This window comes from Gasterosteus aculeatus, chromosome 9, assembly GCF_964276395.1.
Source record: "Gasterosteus aculeatus chromosome 9, fGasAcu3.hap1.1, whole genome shotgun sequence".
Taxonomy (NCBI): Eukaryota; Metazoa; Chordata; class Actinopteri; order Perciformes; family Gasterosteidae; genus Gasterosteus; species Gasterosteus aculeatus.
The window spans coordinates 15488333-15510578 of NC_135696.1; the positions used below are offsets into that span (position 1 = coordinate 15488333).

The 22246-nt window shown below is 43.2% G+C and overlaps 1 protein-coding gene across 6 annotated transcripts in view; it reads left to right on the forward strand.

Annotated features, from left to right (window-relative positions):
* npnta (nephronectin a) overlaps positions 1-19501 on the forward strand; it is a 33107-nt gene extending 13606 nt beyond the window's left edge. For 2 of the 6 annotated variants that reach the window (XM_078109075.1, XM_078109077.1), the window contains 10 exons: positions 3848-3940; positions 7111-7230; positions 8397-8516; positions 10047-10181; positions 10431-10553; positions 11793-12209; positions 15337-15426; positions 16378-16476; positions 17690-17949; positions 18200-19501. In XM_078109075.1, coding sequence (XP_077965201.1) covers positions 3848-3940; positions 7111-7230; positions 8397-8516; positions 10047-10181; positions 10431-10553; positions 11793-12209; positions 15337-15426; positions 16378-16476; positions 17690-17949; positions 18200-18310 — 1568 coding nt within the window. In that variant the 3' untranslated portion in view covers positions 18311-19501. The remainder of the gene's footprint in view (positions 1-3847; positions 3941-7110; positions 7231-8396; positions 8517-10046; positions 10182-10430; positions 10554-11792; positions 12210-15336; positions 15427-16377; positions 16477-17689; positions 17950-18199) is intronic. The other 4 variants (XM_078109076.1, XM_078109078.1, XM_040187079.2 and 1 more) reach the window with 2 other exon arrangements.
* The last annotated feature ends 2745 nt before the right edge of the window (positions 19502-22246 follow it).

Consider the following 22246-nt stretch of genomic DNA (forward strand, 5'->3'; position numbering starts at 1 on the left):
CTTAATCTGCAACAAAGGGGAGAGGGGAAAAAAGCGTCCCATATCCAACTACAATGGACTTTGTTTCCACTCATTCAGACCGACTTATCTGACAAATGTGATTCCACGGCCTTTCAAGATGAAACTGTACTTTCAAGTGTCCATCGAAGCTCCCATTTATCCAATAAGCCCTAGACGTTTTGCAGAGCTCTCTATTTTACTCAGCTTTGAGTGCCAGACGTGCCCTTTCAGCCTATTCAGGGGGAGATAACCTTGGATTCTGTTTTGATCTGGCAGATGCTGCGTAAACCACTCTAATTATTGCCAAACTAGAGATTAGATTTTTCTCATTTAAACGCAGCCTTCATTAAACATTGATTTGAGGTTCACTATTGATGTCTTAGTTGGCCAATGTTTTGCGCATTCTAATTCCCCACGTCATTAATCTTGATGAGTCAACAGGACGGGTGAAATGCGTCGCCGAGGGCCGTTCCCTGACTTCGACGCTGCTAAAGGTCGAGTGGTCACGGTGATCCACAGTTAAACATGATACAGCAATCTAAGCCAAGCTCACGTTACGCCACTTTCAAAGTCCTGTCTCCAGAAAAAGCGCTTTGTCGCGAGAACACACGTGTGAGGCGACAGAGTAAATGATGTGATACGCGCAGTCACGCTGGGTTTTGTCTTCAGCACGCAGGTCCATATCAGCCTGATTCCACACTTTTCTGTTTCTGAAGAGCTCGAATGTTGAGAGCTCACTAAATGCATTGAATTAAGTTCCGAAACTAACAGCATCATCGCAGACTTCTCTGCGGGCTGTATTTTAGTAGTTTGCTGAAGAATACAATTTGCTGTGTGTGTTTATTTAAAGAAATTAAATACATTTTAAGTTCATTAAATAAAACACAACAAAATCCATGTAATCTAAAATGTATGGAGCATAAACAAACATCAGTATTGGCACCAAACGCAATGCAAAGTAGATAAATCTTGCATTGATCTTACCGCTCTACCAAATCAAAGACATATTTTCCTCTGTCAAAATGTTATGATTTATTCTTCCAATACTACATGTCCGTTTTTAGTTTGGGCTCTTTTCACCTGCCAAATAATTTCCCCACAACGGTTATTTCACTTTCACTACGTTTCCAATACAGAACATCTTAACACCTGTATGCGTGTCATTTTAATTCATTTGATTATCTTCATCATGAACTTAACAGGTACTCAACTGTCAACAGAATAATAAGCACTGCTTTGAGGTTCCCTATCATTTTTAGAAAGAGCTTCAACTTTGTTGCTGATGAGAATTGGATCTGTCACACCGCACGGTGACGGTAGACGAAAACCGCTATACGCTGCACAAATAAACTCATTACAGGGATAATCTGTTTATCAGTGCGGCAGAACCTGCTGATCCAATCAATTTAATAAGATGATTATTCCATGCAGGTGGATTTAATTAAGTGTAGATGACCCGACGCTATAAAAAGACCTGGCACCAGAGGCGATGCAGCTCTCGCGCCTGCAGATGCTGCTTTCTTCTTTTTCACCCTTTTCTGTCAACCAACCATACAATTAATACCACTTCAAGTTTGATAGTGCTGAGCCGTGGTTGAAGAAAGTCGTTAGAATAATTCTACGATCCCGTTTCAAAACGTGCCACAGTTTGGAACCGAATGTCGCTGCTTCCAGCTTTCATCCCCAAAACTTTATATTCAACACTGCACCTCCGTGGATCCTCATTAATGCACCCGTCACCACAAGGACGCATGCCCTAGCAATTATGGAGTATACAAGTCAATCGGGTGCCAAAGCTCAAAGGAACAATTGTAAATGTCCTCAAATAAGTTAAGTCCCCATTCATTGTGAATGGATAAACCGAATATGAACAGTTGTCGAGATAATTACTAATTCATATTTCCTGCAGCTTTCTGTGCCTCGGGTGTCCGTTTTCGAGTGTGGCGAGAGATGAAATGTTATTCAATAGTAAAACAGTTAATGGTCAACGGAGAATCCAACCTGCGTGTTCATCAGATGAACGGTTGACATGTCTACACATACAGACACAGACTTCTTCCATCTTATTTGGAAGTGCCGACATCCGGACCTTTCACTCCTACATCGCGGTGAAGGCAAAGTGTTTTACTTTAGTGTCGGATGCCGCACTATTTTCCTTCCTGGCTGTCTGCTCTTAACAGCTGCGAGTAATAAGTATTGCACCCACGTTGTTATCGTGGGAATTTCCCTCCACTTATCATAATATTTGACCTTAACTGACCTCTTCGAGCAAGAAGTAGTAACTGAAATCAAATTAGTAGAACGGTATGTAACACACTGTGTGTCCCGGGCAGTGTCTCCTCATACTAAGAGTTGTCCTCTACCACTGAACCAATAAAAATACAAGGGGAATGCAAGGAGAGGGTCACGTTGCTGCAGACAGGAAGGGGATATCTGGCAGCAGCATTAGGATTTCAGCACATTCCTTGATTGTGTTGATTGATTGTTGTAATCAAATTACTAATGTCATCACCTTTGTTTTCATCATGGTGCAAAAGCTCAGTTCTATGAACAACAGCGTCCGTAAACTATATGGAACAAATCGCATCTTATTATACATACCGCATGATGTGATCTTTGGCATTTCACTAACATTTATTCAGTCCCAGGGGTGTTGGTCACATCCCATCAGATAACTGTGCAGTTTGTCACTGCGGCATATTTGTGGCTTTGTTCCATGTTTCACTAAAGATTTCTGTTTCACAATTGCATGTGATTTGTTTGAGTTTAGCCTTTGTCCAAAAATTATGGGATTATTGTATTTTATATCTTTTGATTTTACAGGTTTACTTAATAAACTGATTTGTTTGTATAGTTTTGGAGAAGATTGTAGTCTGTCTTCAAACTACATGCAAAAGTGGCCCAAATCCACATGTGACACGGCTCAGATTTACTTTGTGAGAGTAGTGTGCACACAGAAATCTGCTTTTTTCCAATCGGATCTTGGCCTGTAGTCCTAAATCCGATACATATATTTTTTTTTAAATCTCAGAGATTTAAAGGAATATATTCCTAATTAAATTTTTGTTTACCTGCTGGCTACAACAATAAATCCAAGCTGTGGCCTTTGGACGGAGCTGCAACGGTTACACGGTACTCTCAGTGAATTATTATGTTTAGCTACTTAAACCGGGCGCCAATACTCCTCCACAGTGCCTATTTTTAGGTAAATTCTGGGGCAATTGTTTCCGTCTTGGGAAGAGTTGGCAGCAGTAGGCTTGCATTACCTTGCAGCTTAAGTTACCGCGTCCTTCAATGGGGCTTGAAGGATGGTCAGAGGTAGCTGTATTATCTCCCTGTCACTTAACAATAGGTGTTGTTACCTGACTGCCGAAGGAGAAGTTACCGGATGGATGCGTGCAGAGGGGAGGGCCTGTAATGACCTCTAAGCCCTGCCTACCTTCCAAATTACAAATTTAGGAGGGATCCGCTCAATCTGGGAGATACTGTAATTCTCTTTGCAATGTGGGTGATCCAATGTCACCCACAGGGAAGGAATGCAGGAGAGAAAAGAGGGCAGGAAGAGATTGGATTTAAAAACACTGACTGTTTCTTCCTTGTCTCCTAGAATCTTTCTGATACCGAAGACACATCCGGTTCCCGCACATGTAATCCTCTTTGCCGGTTAATGTTCCTCTTACCTTTCCAGGAATGTGGTGTGGTCGGCTGGGGTTCTAATCCATCGGTTGGTGCTTCATGTTCTAACTTCATCTGTGTGTCTCTCTCTCCTTTCCTTCTTACTCTTTCTCCACCCTTAACTTCAATCAAACTCCCCCACCCCCTGTAACACATTTCCCTTTCCCTGAAGAAGAGCCGGACTATTTAACCCCACCAGTGTGGGGCAGTCGCCTTCCTATCTTCCTTCCCGTGGACCGTCTTCCAGCGAGAGTAGTAATGGAGGGTGAGATTCGTCGATCGACCTCCCCCCGGCACCTTTTCCTCTTCCTACCTACCATCTTAGCAACATGCATGGTGCTGCGCCGTGCGAACCGCGGAGGAGTAAATGTCACTCGAACTGTTTTCTCTCCGTTTCCTGTCCTACGCTGGCAGAAGAGACACCACCCAACAGCAGTTATCAGCACGAATGCCGAGCTTGTCACAGCCTTCACCGCTCTACTTGCCTGCCTCTCCTCGTTTCACCCTTCAACCTAAAATAACAGTTTCCCAGTAAAAATCAGTCGTAATTGTAATTACTTCTCTTACTGATTCTTCCCTCTCATTTTTCAGCAGCTGAAACAAAGAGCTCTTCTTCTTTCTGTTTAAAAATCACCGCAGACATGGACACGGTCCTCGTGGGTCTGCCGTTGCTCCCGGATAAAGGCCCAGAATCCTCTCCCCTGTTATCTGCTTTCACAGCCAAACGCATCCCCAAGAAAAAGGGTCTCGCTAATCTTTCTGTGTTAGTAAAAAGGAGCATGTCAAGAATGTGGCAAAGCATGCGTCAGTGGAGCTGGCAAATCACACTTCAGAGGGGCTCTCCACCTCGGACGCCGCACGTGTCTGAGCGGTCCCGGGACTGCGTCGAACTGTCACTTGGTGGTTGTGTTATCTCAGTTTTTTTCCATCACTGTGTCCTCTGGCCGTTTTGTCCCCTGTGTCCTCTATTGATCTTATCAGTTTCTTCCTACACGGAGGAGGAGGAGGAGGAGGCGGAGGCCGTGGCTGTGTCTTGTGTCTGGCATGTGCTGCCGTTGTCTCAGAATGTGACTATTTCAGTAATCCCTCATTTACATTTTTAAGCTGTTTTTCAGTGCAAGGAGTGAGTGGAGACATGCGTCTCTGCCACGCTGGGAAAGGACAGTGTTGCTATGGCTTTGCTTAATCACAGTAATGAAAAAGGCATTTTTTTACTGTGGAAACCAGGCAGGGGAACGCGGTTGATGCCTCTAATTAAAAGTGTGTCTTGAGTGTGCTTGTGTTGTGGACATTATGTTGCAGGAGAAGGAGACAGCTGTAGGCCTCATCTCTGTATTCAGAGAAAAGGCTTTAAAAAACAGTGGCAGGGAATTTGGTCTTGTCAGACCAAAACACTGTCTTGTTTTAGATTTACTGATACAGATGTTAAAATAAAACCACATCTTTAATACAAAAACAGTTATCATGCTTGTCACACATGTCCACGAATTGATGTTGTCTGCTCCATTATCTTGTATTTAATGAAAGTGGCCCTATAAATGTTTCACTGTCCTGGCCCTTGTGCATCGACTACATTCACAAACTGACCCGTATGCCTCCAGAGGAATTCATAGTCATGGAAAATAATATTAAGCCTCGTGGCAATTGGTAGGATTCAACAAGCCCAAATTCCAGCAGCGACCAGAAGATTCCATAAATAGAAGGTGGGGGCTGATGTACAAACCTGGCATCTGCTCCATCATTCATCCAAATTAATCTCTGGTGTCTGTTAAACGGAGAAGCTGTGCGGCACTCAGAGAATGCACCCTGCATGTGTCCACAGAGCTAAACGCGGAGCCATTTACAGTGCAGTTGGCCGAGATGAAAATGACCCCTCATGTGCTGTACAATGACACAAAATCTATTTGTGAGGATTCTACCGCGCGCAGAAACAGGATGACATTCATAGCACAAGTTATGCTTATTTCTTAATGCCGCTGTCATTATTCCAGTTTGTATTTCCTCTTTTAGCCCCAGTACCCCACAAATACTGTTTTGGGGATTTAAGAAATAAATACGTGAGGTATTCACTTCAATCCATACCTGTTGTCTCTGTCAACATTCATAAGTATGTTAACCCAAGCCACCTCATTAGAAATAACTCGGGGAATAATCTTTGACCAAAGCCAACAGTGGCTTTAAATGATTTCAGACATAATGAAATAATTTCAGTTAACAGGATAACTCCAGGCGATTATCATCAGCATGAGAGAGGGAATCCAAAATGTACTTAAAGGATTCAATGGGTCTATTCGACTCGAATAGAACAAATACAAAATAAAGATTCTCAATTACGGTAATGAGAGTAATGAGTTTCTTTCTACCACAGCTAATGGCGACTTTATTAATGATCTCTTAATTAACATTTGCATTTTATACGGTTCTTTTCAAATCAGAGTCTCAAAAATCCATGACGCAAGAGAAAAGACGGCATGCGTCTATCAAACGACTTCTGTTCCTACCTGGACTACCGTGACACCCCAGTAATGACGGGTCCCAAAATGCTCACATGGGACAAGTTCACCTTCAGGGCTTTCCTGACGGAAAAGCTGTCGAGCTGTTTGCTGCAGTTTTATTTACGTCACCCATCTTTACTTGCAGTCCCCTAAAAAATTAGATTCGAACGGAATGGAGAGCAGGAAGAAGGAGCGTGAATATATATATATATATGTATTTGATTCAGTCACCATAAACCCCTTCAGAACGGGGACGCGTTGACTCGCCGTATAGCTGACGCTGAACAGGTGTATCTAATAACATTAATGGTGTCTCTGTTCCATTTAGGAGCGCCAGTAAGTTATTCCTGCGAGGCGACGTAGACAACACCGGCGCCCTGCGGCTGCGATACATGCACGCGGTGCTGGGAGAAGGAGGGTTTAATGACTAGAGTTAGCATAAGCATTCGACAGGTGTTGAGCTCAGGGCATATTCTCTTCTCCCAGGGGCCCTCCTTAAGTCAGACGGCATCCTTTTCTAATTCATTTTCACAGGCTGCTGTGAGTGAGATTCCTCTTCTTTTATCCTCCATAAAAATACGGGAATTATATGTGGATGTTGCAGCCACAACCACATGAAGTCATGGTGAGTCAGAGGGCGTAATGGCGTCTTTTATCGCTCGCAGGTAATGGCCAGGTTGACAGTCGACACTGGCTTCCTGTTAAATCATCAAAGGGGGAGGTTGCAGGCCTGTCAGAACATGGCACTTCCTCGCAGCGACCCCCCGGCCTCTGACAAAACATACGCGTCAACACACAGACACACAAACCCAAACATAAATGGATGGGTGAGGTTTGACATTGCTGACCTCTTAACCTTTGCCCTCGCACTAATTTCACCTCTGTCTGTCTGTCTCTCTCTGTCCTCCAGTCCACTTATGTTGTCCCTCTCTGTCTGCAGACCTGAATGAGTGCGGGCTGAAGCCGAGGCCGTGTAAACACAGGTGCATGAACACATACGGGAGTTACAAGTGCTACTGCCTTAACGGCTACATGCTGATGCCCGACGGGACCTGTGGAAGTGAGTTGGCTCGTCTCACACAGACACACACGCACGATATATTGTTGTGAACATTTTCATTCCTTATATCCCTTTTTGAACAATGTTTCTTTTTCTTTGTATCTTGGATATGCTGCTGTGAAGGCTTTCTTCACACCACTAAACATTTATTATTTTTAATGCCAATGCTGATGACGCATGTCCTCCAGTACAAAATGTGCTTTCCCACTAGTGCGAGTACCTCTGACAGCAGCCTCACAATGTTTTGATAGACTGTTTTGATCAAGCTCCGTGTTGATCTGCTTCATTTTAGCAACTCCAAAGTCTAAAGAAGCCCAAGTAGAAAAGGACTAACCCTTTAGACCCTCGAGTGAACATGAATGTCTCATCGGTTGCCTTGAGGTATTGCACAGAATGGGAGTTACTGCCTGTACACGTCTCGCTGTAAATTCTGTTTCCCACCCGATAACTATTCTCCCCTCTGGAGCATGGCGTGACTCCCGGTTGTCCTTTTTTAATTAGTTATTTATTACCAGAAGGAAATACCTTTCCCCATACATGAAGTCTGAAACGTTAACTTCTAACGTTACTCCAGGTGTTGTTACGTGATGATAGCTTGATGGCGTTAAACACCTTCTTGTCTTGACTTCCACGGCTTGGATCAATAGATCACTGTAGCATTTAATCAGCCGGGCCTGCCTTAGTCATCAAACTGAACTCCAGGGAGCCTGCAGCAGCTGAAGCGGCAGCAGCTGAAGCGGCAGCATGAGCCTCACTTTTAATTTCCTTTTTTAGGGTCCGAAAGTTATTGAGCTGAAGAAAATCTGTTCCATTATATTATTATTTTTTCAGTCTTGATCTTCCCCACACATCTCCACCACGCACGCTTTGATTTGTCAGGCGTAGGACGGGATGAAAGTGGGTGAGGGAGGATCGCGTGCACACAGAGCGACCGCACAGCACAGGAAACTAATAATGGCAGAGTGTGTGTGTGTGTGTATGTGTGCTGTTTTGTCATCGGCACCTCGGGGTGTTCGCAGCTAATATCAGACCTGGCTGTCACGCAGTGGTTTGAGGATAACGATAAAGTGTGCATGTTTAAAAGATGGAAATGAGTGTGTTCTCTCTCTCTCTCTCTCTCTCTCTGCACGTGTTAATATGTGTCGCGTTTCTGTCGTGTGAATCAGATGCTCGCACTTGTGGCCTGGCCAACTGCCAGTACGGCTGCGAGGTGCTGAAAGGAGAGGTCCGATGTCAGTGTCCGTCGCCGGGGTTACAGCTCGCTCCGGATGGAAGAACCTGTGTCGGTATGTGTTAAGTCTTTAAATATCGCCACAGCCCAGAAGACTGAGCCGTGTGTTACTTCTCCTTCCTCAGAGCTACTAATGTAAGGCATCACACACAATCATTGTGTTTAAACAGGAAAGACATAAATCATGAAAAATGATGGAGGAGGCGAAGGAAAGGCTTCCTGCAACAGGTGTTACAGCAGTTTAATGGAATGTTTGCGGATCCCTCTAGAAGATGCTGTTTTATGGAGAGTATGTAATTCTATCAATGGAAGTAATTACTTTGATTGAATAGAGCCTCCATCACCAATTGACTTGTGGCATTAACATGAATATAATGTAAATGTATTACTTGGTATTGGATAAAAAGTCTGCAGCTAGTTGACAACATCAGATAAATGATTGAAATCAATCCTAGATTTTCCAGCCAAAAAATAACTTATTATATTAACTCATATTAACAGTTAAGTTTGCAGTTTGACAAATCCATTATAAGATGTTTGACTAAATAAGTCTGGTTGAATGGATTTAGGATTTAAGTCTTTCTTTTAAGACGGTTTACCTCCTTTTTTATGCATTAAAATTGATTAGGCCAGAAATCCTTTAAGAAGGATGTCTGATGATTTACCAGGAGGCAGTATCGAGTGTTTAGCACTGTGACAGAAAACCGTCTGATTAAAGTGATCAAAGTGTATCGATGTTTTTGCACTGTTCCAGAAGTTTACGCGACCTTATATTTGAAAGACGAATTGACGGGAAGAAAAACACAAGAGACGTGTAACAGTAAATACGTGTAAATCTGATGCTTAAAGATCTGCAGCTTTGAAAGAATAACCAAAGCTGTCTTCAAAGCCAGATGTAACAATTATAAAACAGGCATTTGTCAGCAGTACTTTCGTACATTTTGAGACTGCGACTGTCTTTTTTTTGTGCATTAGTGTGTTATGTAAAGTACAATAATTCCCCAACTGCTCTTTCAGTATCTAAATAATTCAACTGTTGGCCACTAAGTGTCTTGCTGGTGAGAACCTCAGCAGCAGCAGTTGTTATGGGATCACCGTTAAGGGATAAGAAAGCTCAGCCCACTTACTTCACTTGCTTGTTTTCCCAGCTGGTCCAGGTGTCTCTGTGTAAAGGTCCTTTCACACAACAGTCCCCGTGGCTACACGGTGCCTCAGCTGCATTAGGCAGAAAATAAATGATTGACTTTTAAGTCAACGGTTCCGCCTCTCTGTGTCTAAATATTAATGTCCACATTCCTGCAAAGGTGATCAACAGATCAGTCTTTAAATAATGAAACAAGGTATTGTGTATTGTATTCTGCTCAGTGAGCAGAATACATAATGTGCTTTGTTCATAAATGAATACTAATCAGGGAAGTTGAAAGAAGTGTCCTGATGTGAATAGAGATGGCTTTTTACTGGACAATTTTAATGGCATTGTGTAATTTTCAATGCATTACATATTGTCGAAGGCCAACTCTTTAGTGGGAAATGATGAATTTGTTATACATATTTTTTTAAACCAGCATGTCTTTTTCTCTTGCAGATGTGGATGAGTGTGCAGCAGGCATAGCAGTGTGTCCTCGGTTCAGGAAATGCATAAACACTTTTGGTAGCTACATCTGCAAGTGCCATGAAGGCTTCGACCTGCAATACGTCAATGGGAAATACCAATGCACAGGTACCTTCACAAGGTCTCCACAATGCAGCTTTAACTTACCAGGGTCATACATGTACGTACATGTCTATGTATAACCAATAATGCAATTCTTTTTTAATATTATTGTTAACAATACCTGACATGTGACATAATCTTTACGCTCTCCTTGAAGTGGATGTGAAGCATTATATCCTTTGACATTTTGTTATGTGAACATTTTTTGTGCACTTGCTCCCGGTAGCTGAATGTTGTGTTTTTACCATCTTTCAGACGTGGATGAGTGTTCTCTAGGCCAGAGCCACTGCAGCAACTTTGCCTCCTGCTACAACACGCCTGGTTCATACAAGTGCAAATGCAAAGACGGCTACAGGGGGATGGGCCACAATTGCAAACGTGAGAATTGAGAAACAAAACGCCTGGCCCCTGATGCTTTTCGCAAAGAGTACCGGGCCTCACATATTCGTTTTCTTTGCCTGTGTTTTAAAAAAAAAGGCCATGTTAGCAGTAATAGCAAAGCAATTACTGAAATTCCTTTCTTTGTAATGGCCGTCAGTCATCACTTAAATCCCCCGCTGCCCCTACGTGGGCCTTTGCTCCTTAGAAAACAAAGAAGTTGACCATTTGCTTTATCCAGCCCAAAAGCTCAGTTATCATCAAATGTCAAAATTCAATCTCTAGCCTAATTTTGCTTGCTCACAGTTTTTAGTGCAAGCTCAGTGAACAATCATTTATTTAATCTCCACAGTCCGTTAATCATTTAATAGACACGACCAGCGTAACCGTCCGTAGAGCAGAGAGGACGCATCCTGGCGTGGTGCGCTGCACACATTTCTCCCCCCGCTGTCGGCTCAAGGGGGTGTGAGCCACAAGTGCCGGAGGAGTCGAGTTGCAATATCCTATTTGTGTATCACATATCAAAAGTCGCCTGCAACTTGAGAAGGCAATAACTGAGCTCAGACCTCTTGCCTTTGTCCACTCCTACTCCTCCCTCATGAAACCCTTATGAAGCCCCCCCTCTGCCGCTGCCACCACACCGCACCGACCCCCCCGAGTCTCAGTCTCGGCCCGCGCTGCTGCGTGAAGAATGCGCGTGGAGGTGTTGCATCTGTGACGTCAGCAGAGCGAGGGTGATCTCTGGGGCCCTGCAGCCTGTTTGAGCGCAGAGATCATTCCACACACGCGTACGCATAAGCCTGTCGCCTACGGGGACACAAAGAACGGCTAGTCAGGAGGAGCACATGGACCAATACAAGTCACGTTCAGAGATCAATATGGATTTCATGAAGGGACAAATTCACGGGAAAGGCGGGAATGCTTTTGTGAGCGAGTTGGCATGCGGCCATGTTGCATACAAACATCCATTCTCTTTTTTTTCCTATTTAGAAGAATATGCAGAAATGTATTTACATTAATGAATGTGATCTTGCTACAGATGGGTTTTTTTTTGCCTCTCTTGTGTGAGCTGTTGCTTCAGGGAGATTTGAGACACACATTCTTTTTATTTTTTAGAATGAACTTTTAAGTGTCAGTAGACTCAGCCAGACTGATTATTGCAGTTACACTACAATTGTACAATTTAACATTTTAGTGCTGATTTGTCGGTCCTACGTCTGCTTTCACTTATTGTTTCAGCCATTCCTAAGGTGGTTATTGAGCCTCCGAGACCAGACAAAGTGCCTCCAAATCATCACAACAGCATCCCGGACGTGGATCAGAAACGAACCACCACCACTCTCCGCACGCCAGTGACTCCCAAGAGAATCTTCACGATTTTCCCCAAATCAACAACCGCGACAACCACCGCATCGTCAACAAAAGCACCGCTGCCTCCGAAGAGGGTCACCCCGCCCCCACGCAAGACAGCAGTTCCCACCCAAAAGCCCCACGTCCCAACCAGGAAGCCTGCAGCACCTACGCAGAAGCCCCACATCCCACCAAGGCCAGCGGCGCCCACGCGGCGCCCGCCCACGCCGCCGCCACCACCACCGGTCACACCCGTAGACAACACCATCCAGAAGGAGGTTACCAAACAGAGAGGAGATGTCCACAGTAAGACTTTAAATAAGATCACTTTTACACCCTTATTTAAAAGATACTTTGAGTTCTAGATTACAAATCGTCATTTTGTATTTTTTTTCCACATAAGCCTTGTTGCAATGTGCATGATGTAAGCGAACCTTTTAAACCCGTATTCATTATTTTACATTTATTTACACAGCTTTGACATATAGTTGATGTTTAACCCGAACCTTTGTCTACTTACACATCTGGGGGATACAAAGCCTTTTTTTTTGAGTTGTGTTTCTGGCAACCTGACAAAAATACTCGCCGGCCTTATAACTCTGCTTTTGGTCGTTATCAGAAGGAAATATCTGGCTCAATGCTCCATTAATTTGACTGGCTTGGTGCCTGACAGTTATTTCATACTGAGAGAGCAAACCATAACAGTATAGTTGAAAGACGCTAAAACGCTTGCTGATATTTATTCATTTGTCAGATGTACACATCATTCATATATAATATTCATTAGCTTGACAGTTTTCAACAGCGTAACAAAAACACAAGAACTTTTTTTGCAGCTTTCAATCAAACAAAGGCAAAAAACTATTGTAGTATGTATGTAATAACATCCACAATTACGATGTAATAAGCAGTTCAATGAGGAAATAATGCCCAGCTTGACAAGATGATTGAGTAGTTTCTGTAGCTGCCGTAGTGGGAAGTAAGAACACTCTCCTCTCACAGTAATTATCTATTTTGGCTTCAGTTGATAGAGAAAAATGTTCTCAGCCACGCTGTTCATCCACATTTCAAACAACACACCCTGTCTAGCGAGGATCCGTGACAGCAATTACATCCAAAAGGCACCATCACTCTTTTTCTAGCTTGATGTCCTTAATGAAATCTAAATTACAGAATTTAATTATAAAAATGCTGTAGTAATGCCAGCTGATTGAGATTTCTCTTTGAAGCTGCAATTATCTGCCGCTTTCTTCTCCCGGAGCGGCGCGGTGGTTGTGGTGATTATCACCGTCGCCTCACATCAAGAAGGTCCCGGGTTCAAGCCCGTCCAGCACCTTTCTGGTTGCACTGCAGAGACGTCAATTAATCTAACTGGGGTTAGATTAGATTAATTGACGTCGCTAAAATTGCCCCTGAGAGTGAATGGTTGTCGGACTCTGGTGAAGAGTCCGGGGGGCGACCCGCCTCTCGCCTGTGATTGGCTCCAGGAGAAAAAAAACCCTAAGAAAACTAAGGATTTGAGGTATAGAAGATGATGCACTGACATAAATGTTTCAAATTCATGCATCAATAAATAATGGGAGTGCTTTTTTGAAACAAGATGATATCCTTACCTTGTGACTTGTGAAAAGGGAAATAGTTCAGGAGCAAAGCTTACAACACAGCTTACTTTTCTTTCCTTTCTTTTTTTAATCTGGTAGGTAAGGTGATTTTCAGATTTTGTATAACAATATTTAAGAGATGAGACTGGAAAATTTTATATTCTTCAACAGATCTCATGAAAAGACAGACAGAGCACCGAACGCATATTCATCCACAGTGTACATGTACATCCTTAAAAATTTAAATGGCTTTAACTTCAAAGCGACCACAGCCAGTCAGTCAGACAGTAGAGATGTTGGGGAGTATTCATTTTGTATTAAGACTACACTTTTCTTCTTTTGGGATTCATTGGCACAAAATAACACGTGTAGTTTCAGTAAATGTGCATATTATTACGGTTTAATGTAACAAAAGTGATACTTTATTGTTTTGCACAGTATAATTTGCACTAAAAATAGCAATTGAACATGGATGAAAGTGTGTTTGTGGCATGCCTGTCACTGTAGGCACAGTGAAAGCCACTGAACCGAACAGTGAGATTTAACAGCAAAGTACAGGATAATAGGTGAGATACTGTGGTTCCTGTTCACCTGGCCAGATGGCTTCTAATAATTTGAAAAGGGAAAGTGGAAAGAAGATTACATTAACACCTGTCTGCACTGCCTAAAGGAGACATCAATCTCATACTTTGCATCACGGCAGAGAAGTTCTAGAAATCAACAGTTTCCTGAAGATGATTTGAATAATATCAGAGAGGGAGGGAGCAGAGACACTGCTGAACAATTATTCAGGTAATTACATGGAAATAGGAATAATTTGAATCAGATCCTCATGGCAGAATGAGAATGCCTCAGCTGTGCCACAGGCGCAGGTGTGCTCTCGTGTGTCTAGTGAAAACCTTCAACCTTTTTAACAAACAATTCTTTATTTGGGGGAAATATACTGCTCAAATTAGATGTGAAGATCTATCCTGAGATTAGATAAATCAATCAATCTCCTCCTCAATCTCCCAAACTGTAAATGTTTCAACATAGTTGTTAAACAAATACCTCATTTACTAGGGTCACTTTACCAGAGCCCGGTGTGAGTGTGACCTCCCCACTGTCAGATTCCTGTCCGGCTACATTGCAGTCTGCCAGGTGTTTGGGGTGTGTGGGGTGTTTGGGGGGGGCGGGGGGGGGGGGGCACATGCTTGGGAGCCTGGGGCACTGGGGCAACATTTCCAGTGTGGCAAGAATCTGTCTGGGATCTTACTGATATTAAGATGACGCTTCTCTCTCTTTTACATTTTTTTTGGACACTTGGCAACGTCCGTTTAAAAAGGGTTAGTTTTCATTTGGGTTAAAAGAGCTAAACCACCTTTTGCCTACAAAAGGCTTGTTGCTGAAGTACGAGAAACCACTTTCCATCTCACCCCTGTCCGTCAAAGTATTTTTGGCAGTGTGACCCCCCCCCCCCCCCCCCCCCCAGTAGAGTAGAGAAGTGGAGGGAGGCTATTTTCGGGCTGACTGAGTACTGTATTTACTGTGGCGCTGTGCTGTGTAGCAGCAACATATTGCCTGGACGCAGCATCACGAACCTTTCAGCCAGCCGACCAATCAGCCCCTCTGTTGTTATGATTCACATTCGACTCGCATTCTGATCATGCGCTGTGTTATTGAATGTGCACGTATGTGGTTTTGCAGCCACTAAACCATGTCATTGATTCATCCTTCCAGAGTCCTTGTCGAGTAATGAAACAAAGCCACACAATAACCGCGAGCAGCGATACCAGTGAGCAAAAAACATCACCTCCGTCGACCCTTTTATCTGAACCTGCGTCTCTCCCCAGTCCCTCGGAACCACGGCAACAACGCCGTCCTCGGGGTGGACTTTGACATCGAGCTCGGGAACACGGCAGACGAAGCCAAGGACGACCCAGGTGAGCGCCAGACACTTGACAGACGTTTGACAGAGACAATCGGCAGCACCCCTCAAATGATGACGAACGAGCCCCATTTGCTTCGGGCGGCTATCAAACCCTGTAGCGGTTGCTTCCGAGGCCAAGACGCTCTAGTGAGGCCAGATGTGTTTTGATGGGCCTTTCACCCGCAGGTGAGACGTGCCATCTGGTCAATATCCATTGAAATAATGGCTCTCAGCTCAAAACCGCCAGACTTTTCGCATTTTGCTTGCTTGATTGCCTGCCTGAATGATTAATTGAGCATTTTGAAGTACGTCAGGGCTCCGCTCGTAAGTTCCACAGCACTCGGTGTACACACACAGCGTTTTCAGACTCATATTTGTTTGATGTGATCTATTAATGTTAATGGTATGCAGATTATATTCCTTAATGGTTTAGTTATGTCTCTATTTTGACGCGCGGTGCATCCTTTTTTCTGAAAGCCCGTTTTTATTGGCTCAGGAAATGAACGGAGAAGTGTTTTTTGGAAATGCTCCTTTATATTAAATTATGGGTGTTATTGTTATCTTCAAACCAATTTCTAGTGCAATGCTTGGATGATGCCGCAACTGCATTCCTGTATTTCTATTATCTAGACACATCTAGTCACAGGGAAAGAAAACAGTCATGATATACTATGCCTGCCTTTTGTAACGTTAGTGTATTTTAATATAATATAATATTACAAATAGTTTGAGAGGAATGCATTTTCAATTGAGATTTTAGCAACTCCCTTTTTGTGTCCCCAACATGTCCAATATCTTTTACTTTATCGTATCATCAGCCAATCATCCACGGTTCTCTTGCTGCTTGCAATGCTGCCGTCACACAGCAGTGCTCACGTGAGGCAGTGCAGAGGGCCGAATGAAGCCTCTCTGCATGCGCGTGCGTCCTACAACTCTGTGAAAACGTGTGTTTTATTCTCTTCAGATTCGGGGTATCTGAGCTGCTCCTTCGATGATGGTCTTTGCGGTTGGATCAGGGACAGAGATGGAGACCTGCATTGGGAGACGACGCCTGACCCGTCAGGTAATTGAAGGGCCCGTTCTGACCCACTCCTATGAGGAGATTTGTTTATTCCAGTAATTAAATAGAAATGAGAATACCAACGGATACCATGCAAACGCACACACAGTCAGGCAATGTAAGCAGCTCAGTTTTGTTCTGCTCAATTACAGGTCAAGACGAGAGTGACTCGCGGGAAGTTGTTTATCTTTTGTGCGGATTAGTGCTTTGCTCTCCGAAGCGATGCAAATAAACGAGAAACAGATTACGCGTCCCGTCAGTGATACCTGTGGCTCACATGAAATGGGAACACGACACTGTTTTTCTTGTGTTCCAGAGGAGAGGAGAAAACGTGATGGATTATGTTGAGAGGACTCATTAGACACGCTGTGAAGACTTAAACAGTGACGCGTGCTGGCACTGTTTTAAGCAACACTAACTACAACTGGCTTCTTCTGCCAACTGGCTTAAACTTGCATTTACTGGTGTGTTTCCAGACACATAGGGAGAAAATAAAGATAACTACCCAGACCTCCACGTTCGCTAGAAAATCACAATCTGGGGCCTGACATGAAATAATACCTTTTTCAGTAGCATGTAGTAAATATACTATGAATAGTATTTTATTCAAGGAAATCTTTTACTACATTGCGCTCTGACGCAGGTTATGTTGATAGACAGCGAAGGCCATTGGAGGGGCTCATAACATATGCTGAAAGCCTATCACCCCCCCTGTGGTTAACACCAGCCCTACACATATCTGCTAGATAGGCAAAATGCAAAAAGCATTAATCGTCTATCAGCCAGAGGCGCTTTGAAACTTTTCAAACTATATAGCTCTTTTATTACTAACTAATACATGAATTAATAAAAAGAATCCTACCAGCCACCGGCAAACGGTTGTACTTTAAAGGTGATGAAAGTGGGTCAAGTCTTTTTAAAATATCCATTTCTTTTTTTCAAACCGAAATACGACGAGTCTACTGGATGTAGTTCATGGCTCGATTAAAAGAAACTGACTTGCATTCACAAGTTTTGGTATGCAGTTGGAAAAACTCAACAGCAACTTGTTTTTCCAGACACAGCGTGCCACTGAATGTTGCTGAAAAAATGAAATTATCAACAAAAAAAAAGCCCAGGCGGAACATTCCTCTGTGCTTCGTTTTCTGACGTAGGCTTCCATGTAGCCCCATGTTGACTGTGCGTTCTTTCTCTGTAATACAATTCACTTCCCAAGGGGGAAGGTACCTCACCATTCCCGAGACGGGCAACAAAAGGACCGGGCGAGGGGCACGGCTGGTGCTCCCCCTCAACCCGCCCTGGAACGATGGAAATCTGTGCCTGTCGTTCCGGCACAAGATGGCGGGCCACCACGTGGGAATGCTGCAGGTGTTTGTAAAGAAGGGAAAGCAGTACAGCCCCGCCGTCTGGGGCCGCACAGGTGGAAATGGCTGGAGGCACACCCAAATCACACTATGGGGCACCGGCCTGGAGAGTGTAAGTGAACAGTAATTGTTTAACAATTCACTCATACAATTTTCATTTTAAATGATTATTTCTCCAGACATTTTGGAAGTTCATCAAATGTGTGTGTTCCTGTTGATGAATAATACATCGAAGCAGCAGTCTGCATTTAGAGAGTGAATCTGCAAAATGTTAGATTGACATCCGCTTTGGGTAGAAATGCACGTCGGCAGCGTTTGGGGTTCGTTCCTTACTCGTAATGACTCTGTGTGCGGTTCACCAGGTGATCCTCAAGGGGGAACGTGGGCGAGGCAGGATCGGGGAGATGGCTGTGGACGACATAACCCTGAGGAAAGGCTCCTGCACAGAAGAGCACAATCTCAGAAGACTCTGACAGAACAGAGAAAGGCCGAAAGAAAACAAGAGGGGAACTCATCTTTAAGAGAACTGACTCTATTGTGACCTCCCCTCAATCCGTCTGGCCTCTCGCTGACCCCCCCCCACACCCTCACCCCTCCCACACACCCGCCGTCACCCCTTTCAGCCATTCTGTGAATGATATCCAACAGGTTGTGTGTCTACAGAACAGCGAGTTTCTTCCCTTCTTTGACTGTCCATGAATAAAACAACGTTATATGTCTACCTTTTCATCTAAAAAAACCCACCTAACTCCATAACCTTGTTACCATAAAACCTGCATGATCCAACTTTCCATGGAATTGTCCTCCACCTACCCCCCCCGGCCCTGGCAGCCCCCCCCAGCCACGTCGCTGAGGGGCCCACGGCCACTCCCGACTCCCCCTGGTGAGAGGATCGTTCTCTCACTCTCTGCCTCGCTTTGATCCTCCAGCCGCAAGCTTTGGCTTTTGATTTGCTGGTATACATTTCTTTGAGATTAGGAGGATTTTTCAAAAGCGTGGAAAAGACCAATTGTTAATGGCAGCCTTTATTTCTAGACCCAAAGTAAAACCTCCACCAGAGAGTCCATACAGCCCTGCCCTGTTTGTCTTGCAGCTGTTTTACAGCACAGCTTTGAAATGAAAGAAGTTATTTGTCACAGTATTTAAAAGATCTGAGGGGTTTCAAATATAGCACCGTTTCTACCGCAATCTTCTGTTTAAGCCTCCTAAAGTTATTTGAGCTCTCTATGGCCTTTGTTTCAAACTGAATCTGTGTGTGATTTCTGACACTCGCAAATCAACACTTAGTTTCTATTCAACAGTATGTGCTTTGTTATATTAAGTGCAGTTTGTTATAAAATGAATACCAACCCATTTTTAGGCTTTCAAAAAATGTATTATTGTAAATGTAGTTGTGTGTACATACTCTGATTTGTTGTGTGGTTTATACGTTATGTGAATTCATACAGTGATATTAATTGGATTTCAAAATGGTATATCAACTTTTACTGAAAGAATACGCATCCAGATTGAAACCTTAAATTGTGCGAGGCTGTGTATCTCAATCTCAATGTGTTATGGTGAAATGCTCTGTCTGGAATTCTAAGGTTTTCTGTATGCGTGGGTGCATCCACCAAATTTTGATGTATCCATACCAGTATGTAAATAAAATAATTTGACTGATATTATGAATCTAAGGGCAATTATTTTCCTGAAGGTGTGCTTTTGACTGTGGAGCTTTGCATATTGTGCGTACTGTCTCGTATGAGCACACGGTGGGAGCACAGATACCAACGGCGTTTGTATAACAGGTGGCATTTTTCCAACTTCCGAGAGGGAAAAAGAGTAAGAGGAGAGTAATTTGGTCTCATGGTAAAAATACTATTTCCATAATGTTGAAAACAACCTTAGCAAATACATTGGTCATGTTCTCTAATACTTTCACGCTTTGTATTTTGGTGATGATCAAGCAACTTGTGTAGTTTAAAGCTGAAAAGAATGCCGCAGATTTTCAAACTATCTCTCTTATGATAAAGTATCAAATCCCAATCTGTCTCTATCTTAAGTGAATGGAATGACTTTAGCTTAATTTACACAAAATCTAATTAACACTGCGTCCCAACAAGTCCACTTTGCTTCATCTGGCACTATTTGGAACTAGAATAATATATTACTTCTAAGATTCATTTGGTAAAAATGGTATTTGTAGTTATTTGAGTGGTTTATTTTTGGTTTTCTATGGTGGTTGTCTGCGGCACATTATGAAGGACTCAGTGGAGGGTTTCTGAGAGTTCCCTTCAATACCAACTGACACGGGGAACTTACCCGTGTGCGGCTTTGGAGTGGCATTTGCAATGCAATATGAAAGTCAAAGAATAGTACGACATACAATACCTTGGTTCAGTGTGCCATTAACGTCATTGGTGTGAGATATACTCACACCAATGACGTACTTGTCGGGGTTGAGGGTGGAAGGCAGGACTCAAACGCAGACTTTTCCAAAACAAAAAGACTTTAATAGTCAAAAGGTCCAAAATCCAAGGGGCAAAAACACTCAGGCAAGAAACTATGGGCATCCAAGACAAAAGACAGGACAAGGACATGCGTGGCAAAAGACAATGACGCGACCAGTGACACAGGAGACACACGGCTTAAACACACAAGGGAGGTGCAGGTGATTGGACACAGGTGGAAACTATTAGACAATCACAGGGGATGACGGGACAAGGCAGGAAGTGAAGTTACCCGGGGACACGAGTGGCAGAAAACTACAAAATACAACAGGAAGTGAAACCACACCGTGACAGTACTGTATATAAGAATATCATATAAAGTCAAAAAACGAGTTTTATAAAATAATTCCAATCATAGTTTGGAGTTAAAATGTCATGAGATATATCATAATATAGTGGGCCTTAAATGGTTATAAAAGTCAGTTTGCATGTTTTGAAAATTCATACTTCGTACATCATGCATTTCATATTTTATAAAACATAAAAACCGTAAGAATCAGTAAAATGCCTTAAAAACATCAAATTATAGTATATTCTTAGTCTTTAGTCCAATTCTAACATCACACCACACAATCATGCCAAATACTACACACAAGAACACAATTCTTGAAATCAATAAAACAATTATCTCTCGCTCCTTCACCCTCTGTCAGAAACACACACACACGCACACATCGAGAGCAAATACAGGAAATGAATCAAACTCGGCACTTTTGATATTCTGTATGATCTGTATCAAAAGTCTTATCACTGACCTGTGACGAAAGACCTTAAGACATCTCAATGTTCCATCCAGCCATCGTATCCGGGACCAAAAGGGCAAGCAAACAGGCCCCTTATCAATACAAACGACCACAGCAAAAAGCAATCCAAAGGCCAGAACCAATAGATAACACAATTGTGTGTATTTGCTAGTACCTCTGTGTTTGCAATTGTGTGTGTGTTTTGCTTTGTGAGGTTTCACGTGTATCTCTTGAAGCGTGACAAAGAAAATCCTCGCTTTTCTTTTCTTACAAGCACTGAACCCATAAACAGACAAAGTGGCAGAGCACACAATAAGAGACGGGAAACATTAGAAATCTTTTTGCTCCATGAAGAATAGAGAATAAGGCCTCTGGCTGAATGAAGGTAATAGACCTTCCCAGACTGTGTTCTGCTGTCAGGAAATCTGTCAGTGTTACCGGGACATTGGTGAAGGCAATGTGAGGGAAGGTTAAATATGAGGGAACAGTACTGACGTCCTCCATCACGCACAAGAAAACAAATGGGAAGATGTGGCTTGAAAAGAACAAACATGTGTTTATTTTCTGCACGGGATATTCATTGAGGAACCAAGAAAACGCAAGATGTGTCTTACGATTTAATACAGCACTTGTTGTCGTTAAATTGATCAGCATACAACAATCCCATGCATGCTTCTTTCCACATGAGGACAGAGCCTCCACTTCACTTTCCCATTTTTGTCAATTTCAAGATGAATTTGGCCGACATCTGAGGAGGTCACACCTCCTGATATTCAAATGGCCACACTATTTTCTCCCACCGGTGGATAGAGGTGTGTGTGTGTGTGTGTGTGTGTGTGTGTGTGGCGGACCTTAAGATTCTGGTTTCTGGCTTTGATCACAGCGCTTAACCCTTCAAGCTCTCCTTGACATGGTCTTACTAAAATGGTCCTGTGGCCAAGAGGGATCTGATGACATCATGATTTAGAAAATAAGTGGTTAGAATGTTTTAAGTCTGACCTGCGTCACTATTCAATATAATACGGTTTTAGTTAGCAGGACATGAAGAGCATATTCTTTAAACAACTTGAACATACACACGATTTGGGCCCTTCCAAAGTCGGCGGACTGCTTGCCGAGTGGCCACAAGGTGGACATGCGCTGAACCGCTGTGTTGACGCCAGGGAATGTTTGC